Genomic DNA, 19,987 nt, shown 5'->3' with positions numbered 1-19,987 from the left:
GTTCAGAGGTGCAAAAACACATTCATACACCTGTATCAAAAAAACGTGACGTCATATACAAAAGACACGTTGTGAATACCTGCAAGTGTTTTGTTCCAATAACACCTTCATAAAGCGTGGACTTCCTGCAGTACAGCCACACCACCAGAGGAGGGAGCCAAAGCACAGACCTAGTCAGTCAGGAGGTAAATAAACACAACCTGTAGTTCCCGGATGTACAGTAGAGTGGCACCTCCCCCCCCCCCCTCCCACCTCCTCCACCGACCGTCCCCTCCCAGCGGGTCTCCCTCCCTCCGCCACTGCAGAGAAAGAGAGCCTGAAGCTGGGTATAAAGCCAGGACGAGCCCTCGGAGAGAACCACATTTATACACATATACATACATATATATATATTTTGTTTTTTTGTATTTCTCGCCACAGCTCGGCGACCTACCAACTCTCCCCCCTCCCTCCCTCCCCTCCTGTTGGACCTCTTTTCCGCTCTCATCGCCTCCTGGTATTTCGTCATCCGACCTGCAAAGATGGTAAGTAAGCTCTCTTCTGTTATTTCTCCCGGTGTAAACGTGGTCGGTCACTGGGTCGCTTCATTTAGTGGTGAAGCGCTTTTTGCTTTAAGTTCGACCAAAAGTGGAGCTCCTCGCTTCTCTCACCCACTTCTGGATGTAACACCTCCGGAGCTGACCGCCTAAAAGCCCAGATCTGTCTTCTCTTTATTAGCACCCGAGGCCTGTGCAAAAATGTACTTTTCCTCATTGAAATACACCGTTTTTAAATGTATTTATTGTCTTATTGTTGCACGTTTTTACAAAACTGCAACTCAAGTTTGTGCGCTCGCTCTAAAAGTCTCATTAGTCTGGTTTGTGTGTCGCGTGACGCTTTGTTGACACTTGCAACATTGTTTCATTGGTCGTTCTACGCGCTGTGATAAGTGGCGCGAGGCTTCATTTGTATCCGCTCTACCGTTCTGAGGTACTAGTACTGTATGTGAGGTACTAGTACTGTGCCGTATGTGAGGTACTAGTACTGTATGTGAGATACTAGTACTGTATGTGAGGTACTAGTACTGTGCAATTTGGGAGGGTGTGTTGCCTAGGAACCGGTAGCTTATCACAGCGTAGTGACCAATGGGAGCGGACCTGGATGACTGGATGAGGAGGACCTGGATGAGGAGGACCTGGATGAGGAGGGCATTGTGGTGGTTTCTCTGAACATCTTCCTCTTCTGTCCTCTCTTACCCACAATGCCTTTCTCTCCCATAGATCGAACACACCTCCCACTTGTCCGTTTGCTGATCACTTATTGACGTTCTGAGCGTTTGTCCGTTAGCAACAAGAAGAATCTCTTCTGCTGTCGTCTGGACTCAGAAACACGTTTTATTTTCTTTGCACCGCTGTGTTGGAGCTCCAGGAAGCTTTGTTTGTTTTGGTGTTTTTATAGATTTGGTTTGTTATTTTCTGGTGTATTCAAATGTCTGTAAATATTGACGCGAGCCGTCATTAAGTTGACAGAGTAGAGCTGGATAAATACATATATACAGGCTGATATGATCTTATTGTAGAAGCATTAATAACAAAACATGGCACCGATATGTGTGAGCTCGTTTAGAAACACGGTTAGTTTTTCATCTGTAAAATGTTCTTTTTAGTTCATAATATCACGGTTATAATTCTTTATAACCAGCGTGAATATGTCTTTATTTTATCTTTCTTAACTTCTTAAGCTATCGACCTAAATCCAGTATTGTTCAGGTTGAAGCTATAACTGCTCAAACAAACTGTCTGAATCTGAATGTGTGACATTAAGAATGTGTACTGAGATATCTGGACACATTTGACGAGTGAGACCTCAGATATTGATTATTATCTGATGTAAAAACACAGATACTTTGGACTATTTCTATAATAAATATAATAACCAGACGCCCGTGAGCTGAAACTTGCTACATGTTTGCCCTGCAGACGTCTCCGCTCTCTGCCAGAGGCTGGAAGCTGCTGTCGGGGACAGATAGTGTTCATGTCACAGTGTGTTATCCTCAGCTGGGGGGGGACCAGGATGCTAAGGGGACCATATGCTGCCTAGCAATCAAGCACCACCCACATAAAGGATGGAGCCGGAGATAATGTGAAAGAGATAGAAAGAAAGCCACCGTAGAAGTGGATGATCCACGCTGCTCTGACAACCGGCCCACTCCGTCTGATTCCACTCTGCTCTCTGGCTGCAGAGCTCGGCTCACACAGCAGATCAAACTTTAGTCAGATAATATATGTATTTGAGTGGAGGCGTGTCAGCCTCTGTGAAAGAGTTTAAAGTATTCGTTAAAGTATACGTTTAAATGTTTAGGGGATGTGACGCATCAGAGACTCTAAAGTTGTCAAAAGGACGTGAACGTGTAGTGAACTGTAGCCGCTGACGCTGATGAGGAGATGAAGAGGAGTTTAACAAGCTGATCGGTTAATTAAAACATATTAACCGATCATTTTAGTTATTCATCCAGTAAAGATTCTAAACATAAGTTAGGATTCTTCCTGTTGTTGTGTCCATGTGTCTCTGTCCTGGTGACACCACGATGGACTCCTGCCTCACCACTAAGTCAATGCATGAGAACATTTAGTCATTGTTAGTCTCACCATGAGGCCTTAAAGCCTTCATGGTGAGCACAAGAAGTCAGGGAGAGAAACGGCCGAGAGGATTATCTTCATGATTTTCATATTTACACTTGACACACTTTCACACATCAACGTTCTACAACGGGCAACATTAGAACACAGCTGGTGCTTTGAGGAACAAACGGAGAGTAACTGAGAGAGACGGATGAGTGTAAACCTCCACATCTCCTCCTGTGTGATAAAGTGATGATTCTGCATCAGCTGGTCATTGGCCGAGGTTTAAAGACCTGAGAGACTCTGTTCATCATCAACTCTTTTATTTATCATGAAGTGTGGAGTCTGCTGGTGATCAATGAACTAATAAAGCAGAGAGAAGAGACACACAGCACACTTCTTCACCTCCAAAGAGAATAAATCAGTAACATGGTGTGGAAAGGTAACTTATACATGCCAAGCTACTGTAGACACAGATGTTGTTTTAGTTGATTTCCCATGTGCACACACACACACACACACACACACACACACACACACACACACACACACACACCAGAGGTCATAGATGGCCTTGTAGTTTTTAGTGAACTGTCATTTTCGGCCCCTCAAAAGTTCCCAGACAATAAGCAGTTCTGATTCTCAACCCCACATTTTTACTTTACAATGACATGAAAACATTAGAGAAGCAGGAAAAGCTCTGTGTTCTACCTTTAACAATGACTCAGCACTATCTACTGTCGGAGGTTTCCTGTATTAATTACTGAGATCTATTGAGGATAAACTTGATGAGCTTTGGATACCGTGTGACAGACGGCTGCAGCATCCGGACGAGGGTGAACGAGGCATCTTGTGTCTGAAGAGGTCTGTGATGCTCTTATGTCACGTTAAAATGTTTGTGTCACGTATACAATCAGAAGACGGCAGCGTTGCCTCTCGACACCCTCAGTGTTACTTCACAGATTTAGTTTAGTGGTGGAGGAGAAACATACAGACCTGACTTGTTGGCATTACAGAGACAAACAGTGTGTAGAACATGTGAATACACACGGATGTTTGAGGCGGATACTGATGTTTGTCCACGTGAAGGTAGAGGACACGGATCAGTCCGCTGTTTCTCATGCACCACGGACGGGATTCAGGGAATGATGCATTCCTCTGCTGTGTTCTTGCATTTTCCTCCATTACACTTTTAGGATTTGTGCAAGTCATCGCTGCACTCCAGCGCGTTCTAGGAAGCAATGGCTGCACTCAGAGCGCTCCGCAGGGTTTTCCTTTCTTCAGTGCCACATGTCATGCCATTAAATGAGAACTATCTGGTTTTACAGACTGTTTTTAGTTGTTTAATAAGGAGTCATAGTTCAAGGATTCAGTTATGATTCATTGTCATTCTGTGCACAACAAAATGCAGTTGTAGTCTATTTGTGCTGAACAAGGAATACAGAACAACAGCAGCGTTCCTGTATTCATGTCCTGCATTTTATTTAGAATTTGCATCGGAGGAATGCAAACACAGTGAATACTCTGATCAGATAATGTGAAACATGAAGAAGATTAGACATTGAGGAAACATCGTCCGTACACTTTGACTGTCTGACTAAATAATGAGTTGGTTGTGACTTTTAAACAGTTTCTTTTTATGTCTGTGCAGTTATGAAAACAATCTATTCCACAAAACAAGTATCCGGCCTTTCACAAATAAAGCTACAACTTTAATATGAACAGATTTCAGCTTTTTAAAAGATGAAAGGATCACTTACTGCTGACCACGTATTAATTATCTGTCATTGGCTTATTGTAGAGCAGAATACGTTATCATGTGCTGCCAAAGACGCCGTCCATGTCTGCTCTCCTCGGCCTTTAGTGGGACGACTGGGTTTATAATTAGCCGCCGTTTGGGTCGCTGCTGCTGAACCGGCGGCGACGCCAAACTCTTCATTATGCAAAGTGTGTTTTGTGTGCTGAGGCCTAATTGATTCTGAATGAAGCATGCATTATTGATGAGCCAGCACGAGTCTCTCTGTTCCTCTCTGCGCATGCAAGATGCTTTTTCTTTTCTGTGTTTTCATAATCATCACATCTGATATGCTCTGTTAGTTCATATGTAAAGAACAGTATGAGCGGGTTTGTCCAGGAGTTACACCGGAGACCTAACGCAGGCCTTAGTTAGTAAACCTATAATCCTCAACACTAAATCTGCTTTGCTGTAAGTCTCTTTACCTCCAGGGACTCCACACTCATTTACCCACCATCTTGTTTAGTTTCTTTGTAAGCTATAATATATATGCATCATAAGAGTTCAGCGTTTCAGTGCTGAAAACAAACCTTTTGAAATGGTTTGAAACAGTTTTTCCACTTTTACTTCTACTTTCTCTTTTCCTCTCTTCAAAACACATTTTTTCTTTTGAGAAAAATACAACACTCAGTTTGTTCCTCTGTCATAGTTGTTAGTTATTGCGGTTGGTTTATTTTCATCTTATTTGACTCAACGCATTTAGTTTATTTTGCCAAAAAATGACGAATAGATTTGTCCTTCAGACCACCCGCTGACTCGTTAACTACGGATTAAAACACGACCTGGCGATGTCCGGTCTCACAAAGCTTTGGGGAAACCATAGAAATAGAATTAGAGTAGAACGGACATTGAACTTTCTTCTGTGGTCATTTGACTTTTACAAAATAAAATGTTGATTGTTGTGTTGGTGACAACAAACGTCAGTTGGGACGTAAAGCTCTGGAGATGGATGGCTGGCTAGTTAGCTAGGTAGGCTAACGTTAGCTTGTCCTTCTCCAGAGAAGCAAAGAGTGAGGCGGAGGCACCTTTAGACCCAGCACTGCTGCTGACCAGCAAATCTCTGTTCAATGTAGCATTAAAGCATGGTGGAAATTAGCAAGCTAGCTAACTAGCCAGCTTTACGCTATTGTGTCCACCAGAGTTCATTTAAACGTCACGTCTAAATGAACTCTGGGATTTTCTGCATTTGTGATGAGCTCAGATAAACGTGGAATTAGAAATGAAATCAAACAGATTTTCCAAATGTGTCTGCTTATCAATGCAATTTCTAGATGTGTGACATATTTAATGACAGCTGAAGTTGAGACGCAGTTGACCGCCAACCAAGAAAAATGGAAGTCTTTGAGCGTGAATGCAGCACTGATAATTCACGTGTTTTTAATTATTATAACTCTTTGTTCATTTGCAAAAAAGTCAGTAAGGACCCTAAAAGACAACAACGAGTCATTCTTTTTTCTTTAGTCCTGGCCTGAGCACCAAAATAAAAGTGTCTCATGTAGCATTGGTGCATTGAGAGCCTGTCCTTGAGCGAGAGGACACCAGTTCAAGGCGTTGGATCCAGAATCCTGGTGCCCTTTAGCGAGCGACTGTATCTCTACATCTCCTGCAACGCTGCTGTGTAGCGGAGCCAACAAAAGGACTTTTCCCTCCAGGGAACAAAGTGTCACTATTACTCTTTGAGCCACACAGGCAGCAGGACACCCAACCCCAGTAAAGCACACTGAGCTGCACTGGAATTCAATCCTGTTAAACTGGGGAGGGGCCAGGCAACTTGTTGTTCCACCAAGCAACACCACGTATATGTGTCAACGCTCTCCTGACAGGGTGTCAAATGTAAGTCGCTCTGCTGGCTAATCCCGTGTCACCTCTTTTCTCCTCGCTGCTCTTAAAATACCTCGACCTCCCTGAGGTGAGTCTGCTGGCGTACGGCGGCACAGCGATAAGCCAGGAGATGACATAACTGCCACGAGCTTTTTTATTTCACCGGTGTGTAGTAGAGTATCTGTGTCACTGTGATTCTCTGTCATAATGCGTTACCAATGCTCTTTGGGTTTTCTTTGCAGTTTTCTTTGGTCTTGGCAAACCAGTCAAAAGTCAATTAACTTTTTTACTATGTACTGTTTGTAAAGAAATATTATATATTTATCAAGTATCTCGTTGTGGAGAAGAGGGAGCTGAGACGGAAGCTCTCGATTACGAGTCCATCCACGCTCCGACCACAGACTGTATATAAGACGTTGACGTATCATTTGTTTGTGGACTGACGTTTTGAAGCCTCGAGTTCTGCATTTTGGCCGTCGAGTCATTTTCTCACAGACTTCTATAGAACCAGAGGAGTCGCCCCCTGATGGTCATTAGAGAGAATGCAGGTTTTAACACATGAAGCATTGGCTTCATTTTGAGAACTGGAGGTTGCCTCCAGAGACATCCAGAGTAGAGCTTCTGCTCCTTCACGTCTGAAGGGTCCAACTGAGGTGGTTCAAAGTCAGACCAGGATCCTCCTGGACGCCTCCCTTTAGAGGTTTTCCAGGTATGTCGGACTGGTAAGAGGCCCCCGAGGTTGAACATGCTGGAGAGATTATATATCTGGTCTGGCCTGGGATCACCTCGGCGTTCTCCAGGAAGAGTTGGAAAAAGGTAACGGACGGATAATAGATTGTAAAATGAGAATCCTTTCATGTTGCAGCATAACTTCCACTCTACTTGCTGCCTGAATCCGTCTCATTGAATCCACAAAATCAAAACATTTGAGGGTTTGCTGTAGTTTGTTTAGATTACATTGTGAGCAGAGCGGTTATTTTCAAAGTTCAGATGTCTTTGCAATAAACAGCTCTGAGCATTCCTTGGATTCAACTTTTGCGGTCGTGGATGGACAATCCCTGACTTCTATGTTTTAGAAACGTCTGCTGGTAGCAACATTAAAGACAGCCTTGTTTCCACTCATTTAAGATACACAATTTTCACATTAATGTTGAACCAAAAGGGGTTAAAACCCAGCTTTGTTGACCAGTAGCTGGTATCCTGGCCGCTGTATCCAGTCCATCTCTGGTCTGCATGTCCACTTTCTTTGTGTTCCTCGATGGAGCTGCAGGACACTTCCAGATGATTGCTTGCCAGCCCGGAGCTTCTCTCTCTCTGTCTCTCTCTCTTAGCTGTAGGATCAGACTCAGAGGACACTGCAGTGTATGATGGGATGTGAATGCTGAACATGAGCCAAACACACACACACACATCCGTGCAGTTCCTTTGGATAACATGGTTCATTTAAAGAGCCTTTGCGTAATGCTGGAGGATTCGATGGCGTTCGTTGCTTGTTGCATGGTTTGAAAGACGCTGCACCGTAGATGGGAAACTTCCTCGAGGGGTTTGAGTGAAACATCACTCTGAAAATGTTCCAGAATCTGTTTGAAGTGGCTGGTTTCTGATCTGCAGTCACTGTCACATTTGAAGCATGCAGGTGAACCCAAAAAAAGCAGAAGACAGGAACAGAAGAATGATCTATTTATTTGCATAATAGGAATAGAAAGTAGACACACTTGGCGGGTCACGAGAAGCAAAGGAAGCCGCTTCAACTGAAGACGACAAACGAAGTGACAAAGAACAGACGGATATAAATACCCAGGGTGCTAATCAGCAGACGAGGCACAGCTGGGGTTAAGAGGGAAACACTGTGGTCTGGTGACAGCGAGGAGACTGGCAACACAAAGGCAGAGCTGAGGAGGCTCGATACTAAACAGAGCTACAGACTGTACAGACTAAGGAAGACTGTATTGAAGAAGACTTGAAACTAGAGACTGAGACCATAAACTCATGTTTACAATGTTTACTGAGGTAATAAATCAAGAGAGAAGTAGAGTCATTTTCTCATAGACTTCTATACAACCAGAGGAGGCGCCCCCTGGTGGTCACTAGAGAGAATGCAGGTTTTAAGACACTTCACCGCTTGGCAGAACCGGAGGTTGCCGCCTGGTTTAGACCCTTTTCTACAGAACTTTTCCTTGTTTGTCAAATGAACAATGGTGGACCCCACCCTGATGGTTCAGGTTTTCAGGAATAATGCAGGATATAAAGAGCATTCAGAGATAATGTTTGAAGGCTGCTGTAATTAAAAGGAGGTTCCATCCTGACAAACGACAGAACTGACAACAAGTCATCTGTTCTCTGGTGTGGAACACGTGAGGATGTTATCAGTGTGGTTTGAGAGTTTCAGAGGTCGCGTGTGAAGAAAAATCTTTACTACTTCAAAGAGAAACATCTTCATCGTCTAGAAACTGTGGATGAGAATTCCTCAGATTCTCTGTGACACAGAGACAACAGTGCATCTCACAAGTCAGGACAGATTCATCATGACAATAACTACTACTACTTACAACTCTTTCTGTTTTGGAGAACAAACTTTTGGATTTTGGCTTTGCATATTAATATTTTGCATATTTGCAAATTATACTTTTAACCATTGCAGATATGACATTCTATGATCAACAAGACTGAAAAAGTTGCAATGTTTGATTATTTTAGTCCTCGACCAAAGAAATTCTTAGTCGACTAACAAATATGATTGATCCACAAAGAATCAGACAAAAGCAAAACTTTAAATCTCATTATGTTTACAGAGACCTGCTCAGTGTCACACCCCCTGAAAGCCTTAATAGCGTAATATCGGGGGTCTCTAAAATCACAAGACAATTATTTGTGATGCAATTTCCAAAATGTCTTTTGCAAGCTTAACTAATGAATCGGGGTAGACAGGACCCCCCCGATCACCACCTTGTATTTCACACACTGGAATTGCTCATACGTTTCTTAGAAATAAGTCATTTAGCATGAAAAAATCTTAATAAAATGACTAAAGTACTAAAGAAGTCTTAAAATAAGACCAAAACCACTAATTAGCTGATTAGTTGTCCCCTAACCCTAAAGCAGGGAGGCTATGTGTGCGGTGTGGTTGGTTTATTCGTCTGTTTGTCAGCAGGATTATGGAAAAACCACTGACCCGATTTGAATGAAACTTGGTGGAAGATTGTAGCTTGAGTTACGGAGGAACCTGTGAAATTTAGTAGCGGACACAGGATTTATATCTCATGTATGGAAACGGCTTCTAGCGGAGCGCCCTTTGAGGTCGTTTCTGTACTTTCGCGACGTCTCAAGTTAGAAAATGAAACTGACACCTCTGTTTCTCTTTCTCTCTTTAGGGAAATGAAGCCAGCTTCCCCCTGGAGATGTGCACACATTGTAAGTATTGTCTGTGCTTACCCAAGAATGACCACTTCTACTTTTGTTATACATTTTGCTGCGTGGAACGGTGCCTCTGTTGACGTGTGAGCGTTTGTTAAATGTCATCTTGGAATCAAACTCTTGTTGGTCCTGTTTACAGAATGTCTAGATCTTTGAGCTCCTGAGAACTGAGGATATGATTCATATTTCTTCTCTGTCCGCCTCCCTCACCTTCCCGACCCGATGATGCATCAGCTGAAACATCTCAGCCTCGCGTTGTTGAAAACGTCCTCAGAGATGCAGCTTTGCTCGCTTTGCTTAGCTGGGTTAGCTTAGCTTCCATCTCGACATCCTCTCTGGGGCAGCTTGGTGGCGTTTGATCCAGCAGGTCAGGTCTGTCGTGTGCCGTTAGCGACACATATACACACATAATATCAAACTAATCAGTCACTAAATCAGTAGACAAACTTGCAAAGGTGCAACATATCAAATGCATTTATTTTAGCATTTAGATAATTAACTGCAGGGAAGACTTTCTTTTTACCTCCAAGATTACACAGGATTTTAAAAAATTGTCTTTTCTCTATCACACTCTCGTTTTGTGCTCCTCTGCCTCTAAGTTTCTCTCTCTGTGTCTCATTCTCTCTCTCTCTCTCTCTCTGTCCTTGGCTCTCCCCCTCTCTGTGTCTCTCTCTCTCCCTCCTCTCTGTGTCTCTCTCCCTCCACCGACTGAGCAGCTGCCGAGCTCGTCAAAATGCTCGGACAGGCCGGCGTTGTCTGTGAGGAAAGCGGCTCTGGCCTGCATGTCAGATAGAGAAACCCTCCTGCACCCTCAGAGAGACGTCAACCAACTAAAGTCTAGCACCCACTCAACCTGTACGGCCTTCGTTCAAGTCAAGTCTTTATTGATGTGCAAAAAAATCAACACGATTAGTCTCCAAGAACCGCCTTGATGAGATGAAAGTAAGGTCATTATTCTGTGCTGGTGGATGAATTTCAAAAGGCCTTCAGTGTGTCACCGCTGCCGGCTTAGCCGAGCTTAGGTCGGGCAGAATGTAATGGCCTACTTTGTCTGAGCGTGCACACACACACACACAACCTCCCTGCGAGGACCTGAAACCATGGCAGGTCTGTCTGCAGCCGCCCAAAAATAAACGGTGGGCGGCTCTGGTGGAGTTCCTTGTTGCTAGGGGTTTCCCTGAGGGCGGGAGCCACAGGGTGGGGGGGGTTTCTGATGACGGCACGGCTGTAAATAAACACCACAAGAGCACGCTGCCTGTCCTTTAGGTCGGTCCACACCTGATGAAAACAGTAGGAAGACCAAGTCGCCTTCAGCTGTTTTTCATTTTAACACTCAAATATTTGTATAGCTGCATTGTTCATATCACGAAGAAAACATCGGTCACAAATGTGCTAGCTTGTGCAGTTTGGAGTGCCGTAAGCATCGCAACAGAACGGGAGTAGCAGGACGGTGAGAGCGGTGGCCATTTTTAATGTGTACAGGTTGCTATAGCTTGCGTTGCAGCAGGCTAGCTTCCATATAAACTAAATCGACTTAACGACAGGTTGCTGACTCACTGAGGGGAGGTCGACTAAAACGAGCAGTGGAGTAGTAACGTTACGCAGCGTAGAGATCCAGAGTAAATGAGTAAATACAAAGTAAAACTAGCAAGCTAGCTAGCTGGCTAACTAGCGCACAACAGGCTAGTTAGCTATCTTGCTAACTCCACCATGCTTTAATGCTACACTGGTTTTAGAAAATGAGCGGACCGGCTGGCTTGTGTTGAAGTTACAAAAGCATGAAGTGCTCTTTAGATATGTTTACTTAGCTATCTTGTATATATTTTTAGAAGAAACCTAAGCAGTCCTCCTCATCGCGAGTAAACTGCTTTACGAGTTCCTCTTTTGTGTATCTGGTGTCCGTCTGCAGCTCACTGCCGTCGGCCCGTATGTTTCCGAGCTGACGCTGCCCCCTCAACACAACCCCATCATGCTGATATTCAGTGTCATGTGTCGCCCTGCTGCAGTTACAGAGCTGTAATTATCAGTAACATGTCGGCTTTGTGTGTCACTTCCTCCCCGCTTGTCTCAGTTCAGGTTCTCCGTGTTAATGCAGTCACACGTCTCCATTAACATGCAGAGGGTGAACCGCTTTAGAGGACAAATTCATCAACGACGTTTTGGGGAACTTTTGTGTTTTTTATAATTGAACACGAATGGGGAGGTAAAGCCACGTTGCACTGAGCAGATTTTGTGTTCACACAGCTGTGCTGCTGTTTACTGGTTAGCTTCAGAACGAAAACACTGGTATTGATAATACCAGTGTTACTCTAATGCGTGATGATAGGAGCGGTTCATGTAAGGATTGAGATTCTCATCTTCTAAGATTCTGAATTTATTCATTACTTCTGAAGACAAAGCGGTATTGAGTGAGGAAGACCGACAGGAAATCCAACACGAGCACAGACGTAGACGCCAGTCAACCAAACCAGACGACCTGACACTGAAACACTCGGACTAAATACACAAGACGCTAATCAACCAATGAAATCACAGGTTTGGTAGAAAACAGGCGAAGACAGAGTCAATTTAAAAATAAAACAGAAAAACAATGCAACGTCATGACATCTTACGATTGACAAATACTAAAAAAATGTAATGTATTTAATTACACAAGTATTGATTTTATTTATTTTTTGTAGACATTTTTGAAACTGTAATCGATATTGAACCGAATTATGACCTCAAGAATCTAATGAATCTTGAGACACACACCTGATGACATATTACACTTTCACTTCCAGCTCGTAATATTCCGCCTCAGAATTAAAGTCCAGTATTTGACACACACACATACACAGACACACACGCATGCACACAGACACACACTCATACAATTATAAAGACACAGGTGGACCTCCACTGCAGTATGTATTTATGTTAATCGTGTGACAGGCGTAGTGTGAACTCAAAATCTGGTGACATCTACATATGCATGTGTTTTCATGCTTACACCTTCTTTCATGTGTGTGTGTGTGTGTGTGTGTGTGTCTGTGTGTGTGTGGGCTACTTTGGGGGGCTAACGGGTTCCAGTTGCCTAGTAACACAGTTGAGGTTGCATACAGCGCTTATGAAAGTGTGTGTCTGTGTGTGTGTGTGTGTGTGTGTGTGTTCAGTACGTGAGATTATCATAATCATCTCACAGTCACACTGGGTCTCCCTCAGAGCGGCTCATTAGCATAAAGCAGTGTGAGGAGCCTCTGAGACTGCAGCCCTCAGAAAAACAAACAATTATTGTTATTGTTGTTCTGAAACAAATAGATTTAATGCAAAGCTCATAGTTCTATATTATTATACCAAAACAACATTATTTTATCTTTCTGTGAAGTGTAAAAATTGTTTTTGCACTCACAGGTATATAAAAAAATTTTAATATTTGTTTCATAACAAAACATGTTTCTTATTTTGATGATTATCAGGATAATAACATTAATTGCAATTTGTCTTGGTGAGGATTATCCTGAGATGAATCAAGGAAGACCTTCAGAATACTGAATATATTTCATGGGATCTCTTCAGCAGCAGTGTTTTCCGCTCCGTCTATAATTATACGTACAGGTGTCGCTGGGATTAAATAATAAGAACATCTCGTACCTTTCCTCTCTGGCTCTCATATTTCTGCCCACAGCTGTCACACTTTGTTCCAGTTTATTTTAGAAATGTGATTCTGTTGTTCCTCCTGTCAACAAACCAAGAATCGCTAGCAGCGTATGATCTGTTGTTTCCTTTTGAGATGTTGGCTGCAGTACAGAAGGAAGGCAGTCAGCGCTCGTAAAGAGTTAATGAGATGACGAAAGTTCAATCACTGAGTCTCATTCGTTTATTTTTGATGCGATGCAGGAGAAGAGTTTTAAAACACAGAGCTACATGTTGGATAAGTCGGTTAAACTTACTTCTGTAGTAAAAGTACTGCAGCAGCATCGTCTCAATAGTGACTGTGATTTGGCTCGTCGGGTCGAGACCACGACGGAGACTCAGACTATGAGGAAGCTGTTGTTGTTGCTCTCATGAATAAAACATGTTATCTCGACTCCTCTGGTTGTATAGAAGTCTATGAGAAAATGACTCTACTTCTCTCTTGATTTATTACCTCAGTAAACATTGTAAACATGAGTTTATGGTCTCAATCTCTAGTTTCAAGTCTTCTTCAATACAGCATGATGTTCATTTAGTACATTATGGTCCATTTAGAGTCAAACAGACCATAAAGCAGGGGATGCTTTAGGGGCGGGGCTACACGGTGATTGACAGATTGACCAGAGACGTATACGGCGTCTCTACGTCACTCCTCCTCAGTCCAAATATGGTCACTTCCTGTTCATTGGTTGCTAAAAAAAACAACATATCGACGGTGAAATCGCCAAAGTTCAAAAAGGGAGCGCTGCTCTCTCAGCTGGTTTTTGCAGCATCGTGCAGAATGTGGTGCGTCTGTGTCAGGAAGATGGCTGAACCCTAAAATCATAAAATCATTTATAACCACACTATCATGCTCATATGTAGAGTCACACCTGTATCTTTAGGGTTCTACTAGAACATTCATGCTTTCATGTTCAAAGGCACCTAGCCCCACCTTATGAACACAAGAAGACATCTCACTGTCTACAACACGGGAGCTCAATACTGGCTGTGATTCACGGCGGTGGAGGTGTGTAGCTCTGTGTAACCGTGTTACTGCTGTGAACAGGAAGTGGGAGGCTGCTGATAAGGATGTGTGTTTAGTGTCAGAGGACAGACTCACACCGCGTGGACACAGAAACCTCTCGGCGTACATCAGATTATGTGCTCGTGTGCAGGTTTCATCTTGTATCAGAACTTGTCAGGAACGTCGTTCAGAACAAAGAGACGCAGCATCACAAGCACCTGTTTGTGCTGAAGGGCTGAGTTTCAAACTGATGCTCGCTTTATTCATCAACCGGCTGCAGTGACGTGTTGACGACAACATGGCGACGGCCGTAATCCAAGATGGATTCGCCGAACTCGAGGCTTCAAAGCATCAGTCCACAAACCAATGTTACTATGACTACGTGCACTTATCACACAGTCTGTGTTCCTAACTTACTTACAAGACAGCGACCGACCCGCTCCACGAGTTTACTGAGTATTGGACGTGTGATGTCTGTGTTTGCTTGAAGAAAAGGTGCCAAGTCCAAAAACCTGAAGTTCAGGCGTTTTAGTTTGAATGTTTTTTATGGCACCTCTTTGTTATCTCTGATATCAGCTTCACTGAGAGAACAGAAGAGTCCAGAGAGGAGCGTTACATCATCACTGCTTCATCAGCCAAGGACGATAAAGTAGAGCAACGTTTTCACTCAACTCAGAGTAATAATGATGAGATCAGATGAGATCTGGTGAGATCTGGTGAGATCTGATGAGATCAGATGAGATCTGGTGAGATCTGATGACGAGTCGTAACCAACACGAGTCCTGACTTCTACCTTCTGCTCATTAACGTCTTTGTCTTGTTTGAGGGATGAACACACTTCTTCTAAAATATATCCGCTCATGTTTAACTCTTTTTGTTCAGCTATATTTCATATTTATATTTATTATCAGGAAGTATTGTGTGTAGTGCTCAATAGTAGTATTTTTTAAACAAAATATTCAAGATGCATTGTCTAAAAACACGTCTCTATACCTCACTGAAATGCTTCTTAGTTGATTGTGTTTTATATTAAGTGATATTTTGACTAGTAGTTACATTTAATAATTCATATCATGTGCATGGTTTATTTTTCAACGTTGTGCAATATCACTCAGTGAACATGACCATGAGCGTTACGTATTAACATTAATAGATAGCTCGTCTCATGTAGGACTTCAGATTAAAGCGGTTGGCCGGTGGGATCACGTGACCGTGTGTGAACGAGCTTATATAGTAATTAACAACTGACTTTGTTGTTCTGGATTAAATCCTCGGCGCTGTTCGTGCAGCGTTCTGGAGCTTTTTATGTTTCTGATGGCAGCGGAACGGACGACACGGATTTATAGAAGAGCCGACAACAAAGGCTGTGAGTTTGTTAGATGATGTATAACTGTACGTGTTTACTGTTTATGTTCACAATCTATTCTTCTATTCTTGAGCAGAGAGTCCTGAGGTGACTGTGGCTCTGCAGCCTGGACAGGAAGTGTGTCCTTCACCTGGCTGCAGGTGTTTGCTGCGATATTTATAATTCAGATTAATATCCGCTGGCTGAGTGCATTAACGTTGCTCATTTGTTTGTGTCAGTCATGGCCTCATGCATCATGACTCCTGCTCACTTTATGAGTTCTGATGATCTACGGAGAAAATCAGATGAATGTCTCTAAAAAAAAGAAAAAAGTCTCATCCGGACCCCTCTCCTCCTCCTCTTCTTCCTTCTCCTGTTCCTCCTCTTCTCCTCCTCTCCTCCTCCTCTCCTCTCTTCTTCCTCCTTCATCTCTCCCTCCAGTTGATGCCGATGAGATTAAGAGGCTGGGGAAGAGGTTTAAGAAGCTGGACCTGGATAACTCCGGCTCTCTCAGCGTGGAGGAGTTCATGTCGCTGCCGGAGCTCCAGCAGAACCCTCTGGTTCAGAGAGTCATCGACATCTTCGACACGGACGGGAACGGAGAGGTGGACTTCAAAGGTGAGCGAGGAGCTGATGTGTTTAACAGCTTTGTGCTCTCTGATGGTCTGTGACACCACGACACTGCTTATATGCGGTGTTGGTTCAAGAGGATTTGGGTTTTCGAGTGCCACTTCTACAGTTTTTATGTTGCTGCTGGTTACTCTGACTAAAATACGGCCTCAGTAAGTCTTTTTATTTGACATGCAGAAGATTAGCAGTAGAAGCCAGAGCTCTGACTCTCGTTCTCTCGTTCTCTCGTCCCCCAGAGTTCATCGAGGGAGTCTCACAGTTCAGCGTCAAAGGGGACAAAGAGCAGAAGCTCCGCTGTAAGTATTCCTTCATTCTGCTGGTTCCAGGTCTCCGATCCTCAAACATCTGTTTATCCTGCTGCTTTGGGACCTGAACCCAGCGAGGCTTTGTCTCCTGGGCCCCCCCCCTGTTCTGTTTGTCTCACCTGGACCTGCTTCCTCTGGGGGAAACATAGAGTGATGAGCTGAGTACTAAATGTACTTTTTGTCTCTCCTGCTGAAAGCTTGTGAAGTAAATAAACAACATCTTATTGTTATTTTTCTACCCGTGTTCAGTGGAATTTGTCTCTAGGAAGAAACTTAAAGATAGAAAACAAACCCAAAACAAGAGGGAGGCAAAAGTAGAGTCAAGCACCAGGTAACCAAGACCACAGGAGGGAAGATGATGACAAGAGACGAGGAAGTACTGAGACGAACTGAACAAGACGAAAGGAAGCACAGACTAAATACTGTGGGGGGTGAAGCTGATCAGGGTGGAGAACAAACAGAAGAGCAGGAAGTGAAGTGATCTGAAACGAGAGGTGAAGTAAATATAACAGGCAACAGAAAGATGACTTAATAATAAAAACAAGGAAAACAACAAACAAGAGTTTCAGGTTTGATCAGAGTTTACTGTGAGGGACAAAGACTTTATGTATCATGTGCAGTATTACTTCAATATATTTCATGCACAATATAAATGTTCTATTTTAGTTTCTTTCGGCTCTGGTTTCAGTTAACTTCTTAAACACGTATTACTTCTATTTTTACTCTTACGTGGTGTAACTTACATTCTTATTTGACTAAATGTATCTTGGTTCTACAGCTATTCTATCTTGAGCTGGTGTCAGTTTTATTTATTATACACTTGATATTTATTACGCTATTGTTTATATATAATTATATAGTTTTTCTTATCTGTCTGTTGTAATCTTTGATCAAACTCTGGCAGAAGACTTTCCTTCCGGATTAATAAACTTCTATCTTATCTGAGTCAAATAAACTTGATAAGATTTGCATTTTTTCAATGTTCAGAGCCGCTGATGTCACCGTGTTTGTTCAGGGACCCTCGTTCATAAGGAAACTTTCACATTTTAAAGTTTATTTAAGCTTTTCATTTCTTGAGGATTAACAAACTTCTATCTTTTCTTAAACGTTGCTGTCAGTCTGGCCCTTTAAGAGATTCATTTATCAAAGACAACATCTGGTGCTCTGCAGATGTTTTTATGTGTGACTGACGTCCCCCCCCCCCCTCATGAACCCTCCTCACCTTCACTCAACAGTCGCCTTCCGGATCTATGACATGGACAAGGACGGCTACATCTCCAACGGAGAGCTCTTCCAGGTGCTGAAGATGATGGTGGGCAACAACCTGAAGGACACGCAGCTCCAGCAGATCGTAGACAAGACCATCATCAACGCGGACCGGGACGGAGACGGACGGATATCCTTTGAGGAGTTCTGTGCAGTGAGTCCACGCATCTATTCCAGCAGGACAACAATAGAACTCAGTAAAGAGGCTCCGCTGAGTCACACGGTTTACTTGTTATCTGGTGTAAAGAACGGAGGCTGGATGACGGAGTAACGTTGGATAGGGGGATGAAGAAGTCCAATTAAAGATGCTGTTGAGTTGCATTATGGGAAATGTAGGATCCAGTTTGTTTCTAGCGACTTGTTAATAACGTCTCACGAGTCCTCCAACTTTATGAAAGTGTAAAATAGAAGAAAAAAAGAGAAAACAGAAAAGAGTTTTTCATGATGTGTCCCCTTTAAATAGTGGAATAAAAACACTATTTTATGTTTCATTTGCTTTTATTATTTATTTTATCAGAAGTCTTTTTTCATAGCAGACAGTTTGAATTGTCATAGCAGGAAAAGCGTAATCAATATCATTCACATCAGCTGTTATCAGTAAAACGTTAACATACTTTCACATGATTAATGATTAATAAATGTATTTTTGTCTTTTTCCTCTTCCAGGTGGTCGGAGGTCTCGATATACACAAAAAGATGGTGGTGGACGTGTGAGCGCTCCTCCGCCTCCCTCCCTCATATTTCAACTTTTTTTTTGTTAATTGTTATTTTTGATATTTATTTTTTTGTTTGTTCTTGTTTTTTATAAATAATAAAAAATACAAGTATATCTATGGTTTGTCTGCTGAGGAGAAGTGTATAGCTTATGGACACTTAAGTAGACAGAAGGGTATGAAGTGCCAACCGGAACATATCCAGAAACCAGGCCAAGTTATTACCCATCATGCACCACCTCCAGTCATAACTCTGTCATTTTATTTTTTAACTTACATGCGATTCATTTCTCCAACACCTGATAGTTTCATTCATGCTGAAGAATGTGTTTAATGAAATCATTAGCTAGATATAAATTAATGCCAAGAAAATGTCTTTTCAAATAATAATGTTTGCTGCAAACAGATAACTGGGTTTACTGTTTGTTCACCAGCGTGCATCCACGAGACAATCTCCAAAGCAACGACGTTCACACCGACAGGTGAACTGTAGGAACCGGTAGATTCTGGACCGACTCGGTGAGGTTACAACACGAGTGTGCGTACATAGAGACGTGTCTGCAGGCAGCGTTTATTGTGTTTTAAATCAAAATGTGTATATTAGATAATCAATGTGTGCTCAGCTTTAACCGCCAGAGGAGAAAAGCTTTTACCTGAAACACTTTTCCGGTACAGCGAGGTACGGAACACCTTTAGAGCCACGTGTGAAAGCGTGTTTACATGTGCCGTTAATCCTCCTCCGTAGAAGACTTTTATATTTTTATTTTCAAAACTTAATTTTCTCCCCTCACACTCTATTACACAAACCGGGAGAAAAACTAACTTTACCAAATTGTTCATCCCTGAAACCAAAAGAAAAGATAAAAATGCTTCTGGCTATAAACGGCATCGGGAAAGCTTTTATTTTGAAGGGCGACTGCATAGCTCGGGCCTCCCTCTGCTTGCATGACATGAAAAAGTTGTGCATGTGGATCCATTTATTAAAATAAATAATCCTCTTGTTTACACATGGAAGGTGATGTTTATATATTTAACGGTATACAACACAGACGTTGCCAAACTCTGGTACATGTTCACTTAAGATGAGAGGAAATCCAAAATGAACTGAACTACGCGTAACTTTTGTATTTGTAAACGGGGTCAGCGAGAGACTCGTGTTCCAGTTCAGATCTGATCCCGTCTCAAACTGCACGGAGCTTAACGACGTTCTGATGTTTGTATATAAGTATTTGTTTCTCTGCATAGTTCAGATCACGCTGTAGTTTAAGTGATATTTTAATGTGTCTCCTCAGAGGGATCTCTGAGTTTATTTTCTGCATGCTGCATCTTACGCTGTGGGACTGTTGGAAACTTGATACTGTAAGAAAAATAAACACAATTTAAATAAACTTTGAAATGTTGAAAGTAATCAATTCAG

General features: G+C 42.6%; 1 protein-coding gene across 2 annotated transcripts; it reads left to right on the top strand.

The window, feature by feature from the left end:
• Positions 1–245: 245 nt before the first annotated feature.
• Positions 246–19,978, top strand: ppp3r1a (protein phosphatase 3, regulatory subunit B, alpha a). Of its 2 annotated transcripts, XM_076079382.1 has the most exons (8): positions 246–326; positions 421–524; positions 9,588–9,627; positions 9,865–10,485; positions 16,098–16,274; positions 16,523–16,582; positions 17,827–18,011; positions 18,524–19,978. In XM_076079382.1, exons 4-8 carry the CDS (start codon positions 10,413–10,415, stop codon positions 18,569–18,571), a joined length of 543 nt encoding a protein of 180 aa, XP_075935497.1. In that variant the 5' UTR covers positions 246–326; positions 421–524; positions 9,588–9,627; positions 9,865–10,412; the 3' UTR covers positions 18,572–19,978. The 2 variants fall into 2 exon arrangements, with proteins under 2 accessions (XP_075935497.1, XP_075935498.1); XM_076079383.1 differs by lacking the exon at positions 9,865–10,485 and having other exon boundaries at positions 252–326.
• The last annotated feature ends 9 nt before the right edge of the window (positions 19,979–19,987 follow it).

The sequence above is a fragment of the Anarhichas minor genome, unplaced genomic scaffold (genome assembly GCF_050575085.1).
Source record: "Anarhichas minor isolate MPS153535 unplaced genomic scaffold, ASM5057508v1 ptg000072l, whole genome shotgun sequence".
Taxonomy (NCBI): Eukaryota; Metazoa; Chordata; class Actinopteri; order Perciformes; family Anarhichadidae; genus Anarhichas; species Anarhichas minor.
This window is presented reverse-complemented; position numbering and strand designations above follow the sequence as displayed.

Excerpts from the sequence above, each read along its gene's own strand:
- ppp3r1a (XM_076079382.1), top strand. The coding sequence starts at position 10,413 with ATGTCAGATAGAGAAACCCTCCTGCACCCTCAGAGAGACGTCAACCAA. Across the intron at positions 10,486-16,097 it reads GTCTAGCACCCACTCAACCT|TTGATGCCGATGAGATTAAG; the intron begins GTACGGCCTTCG and ends CTCTCCCTCCAG. Across the intron at positions 18,012-18,523 it reads CCTTTGAGGAGTTCTGTGCA|GTGGTCGGAGGTCTCGATAT; the intron begins GTGAGTCCACGC and ends TTCCTCTTCCAG.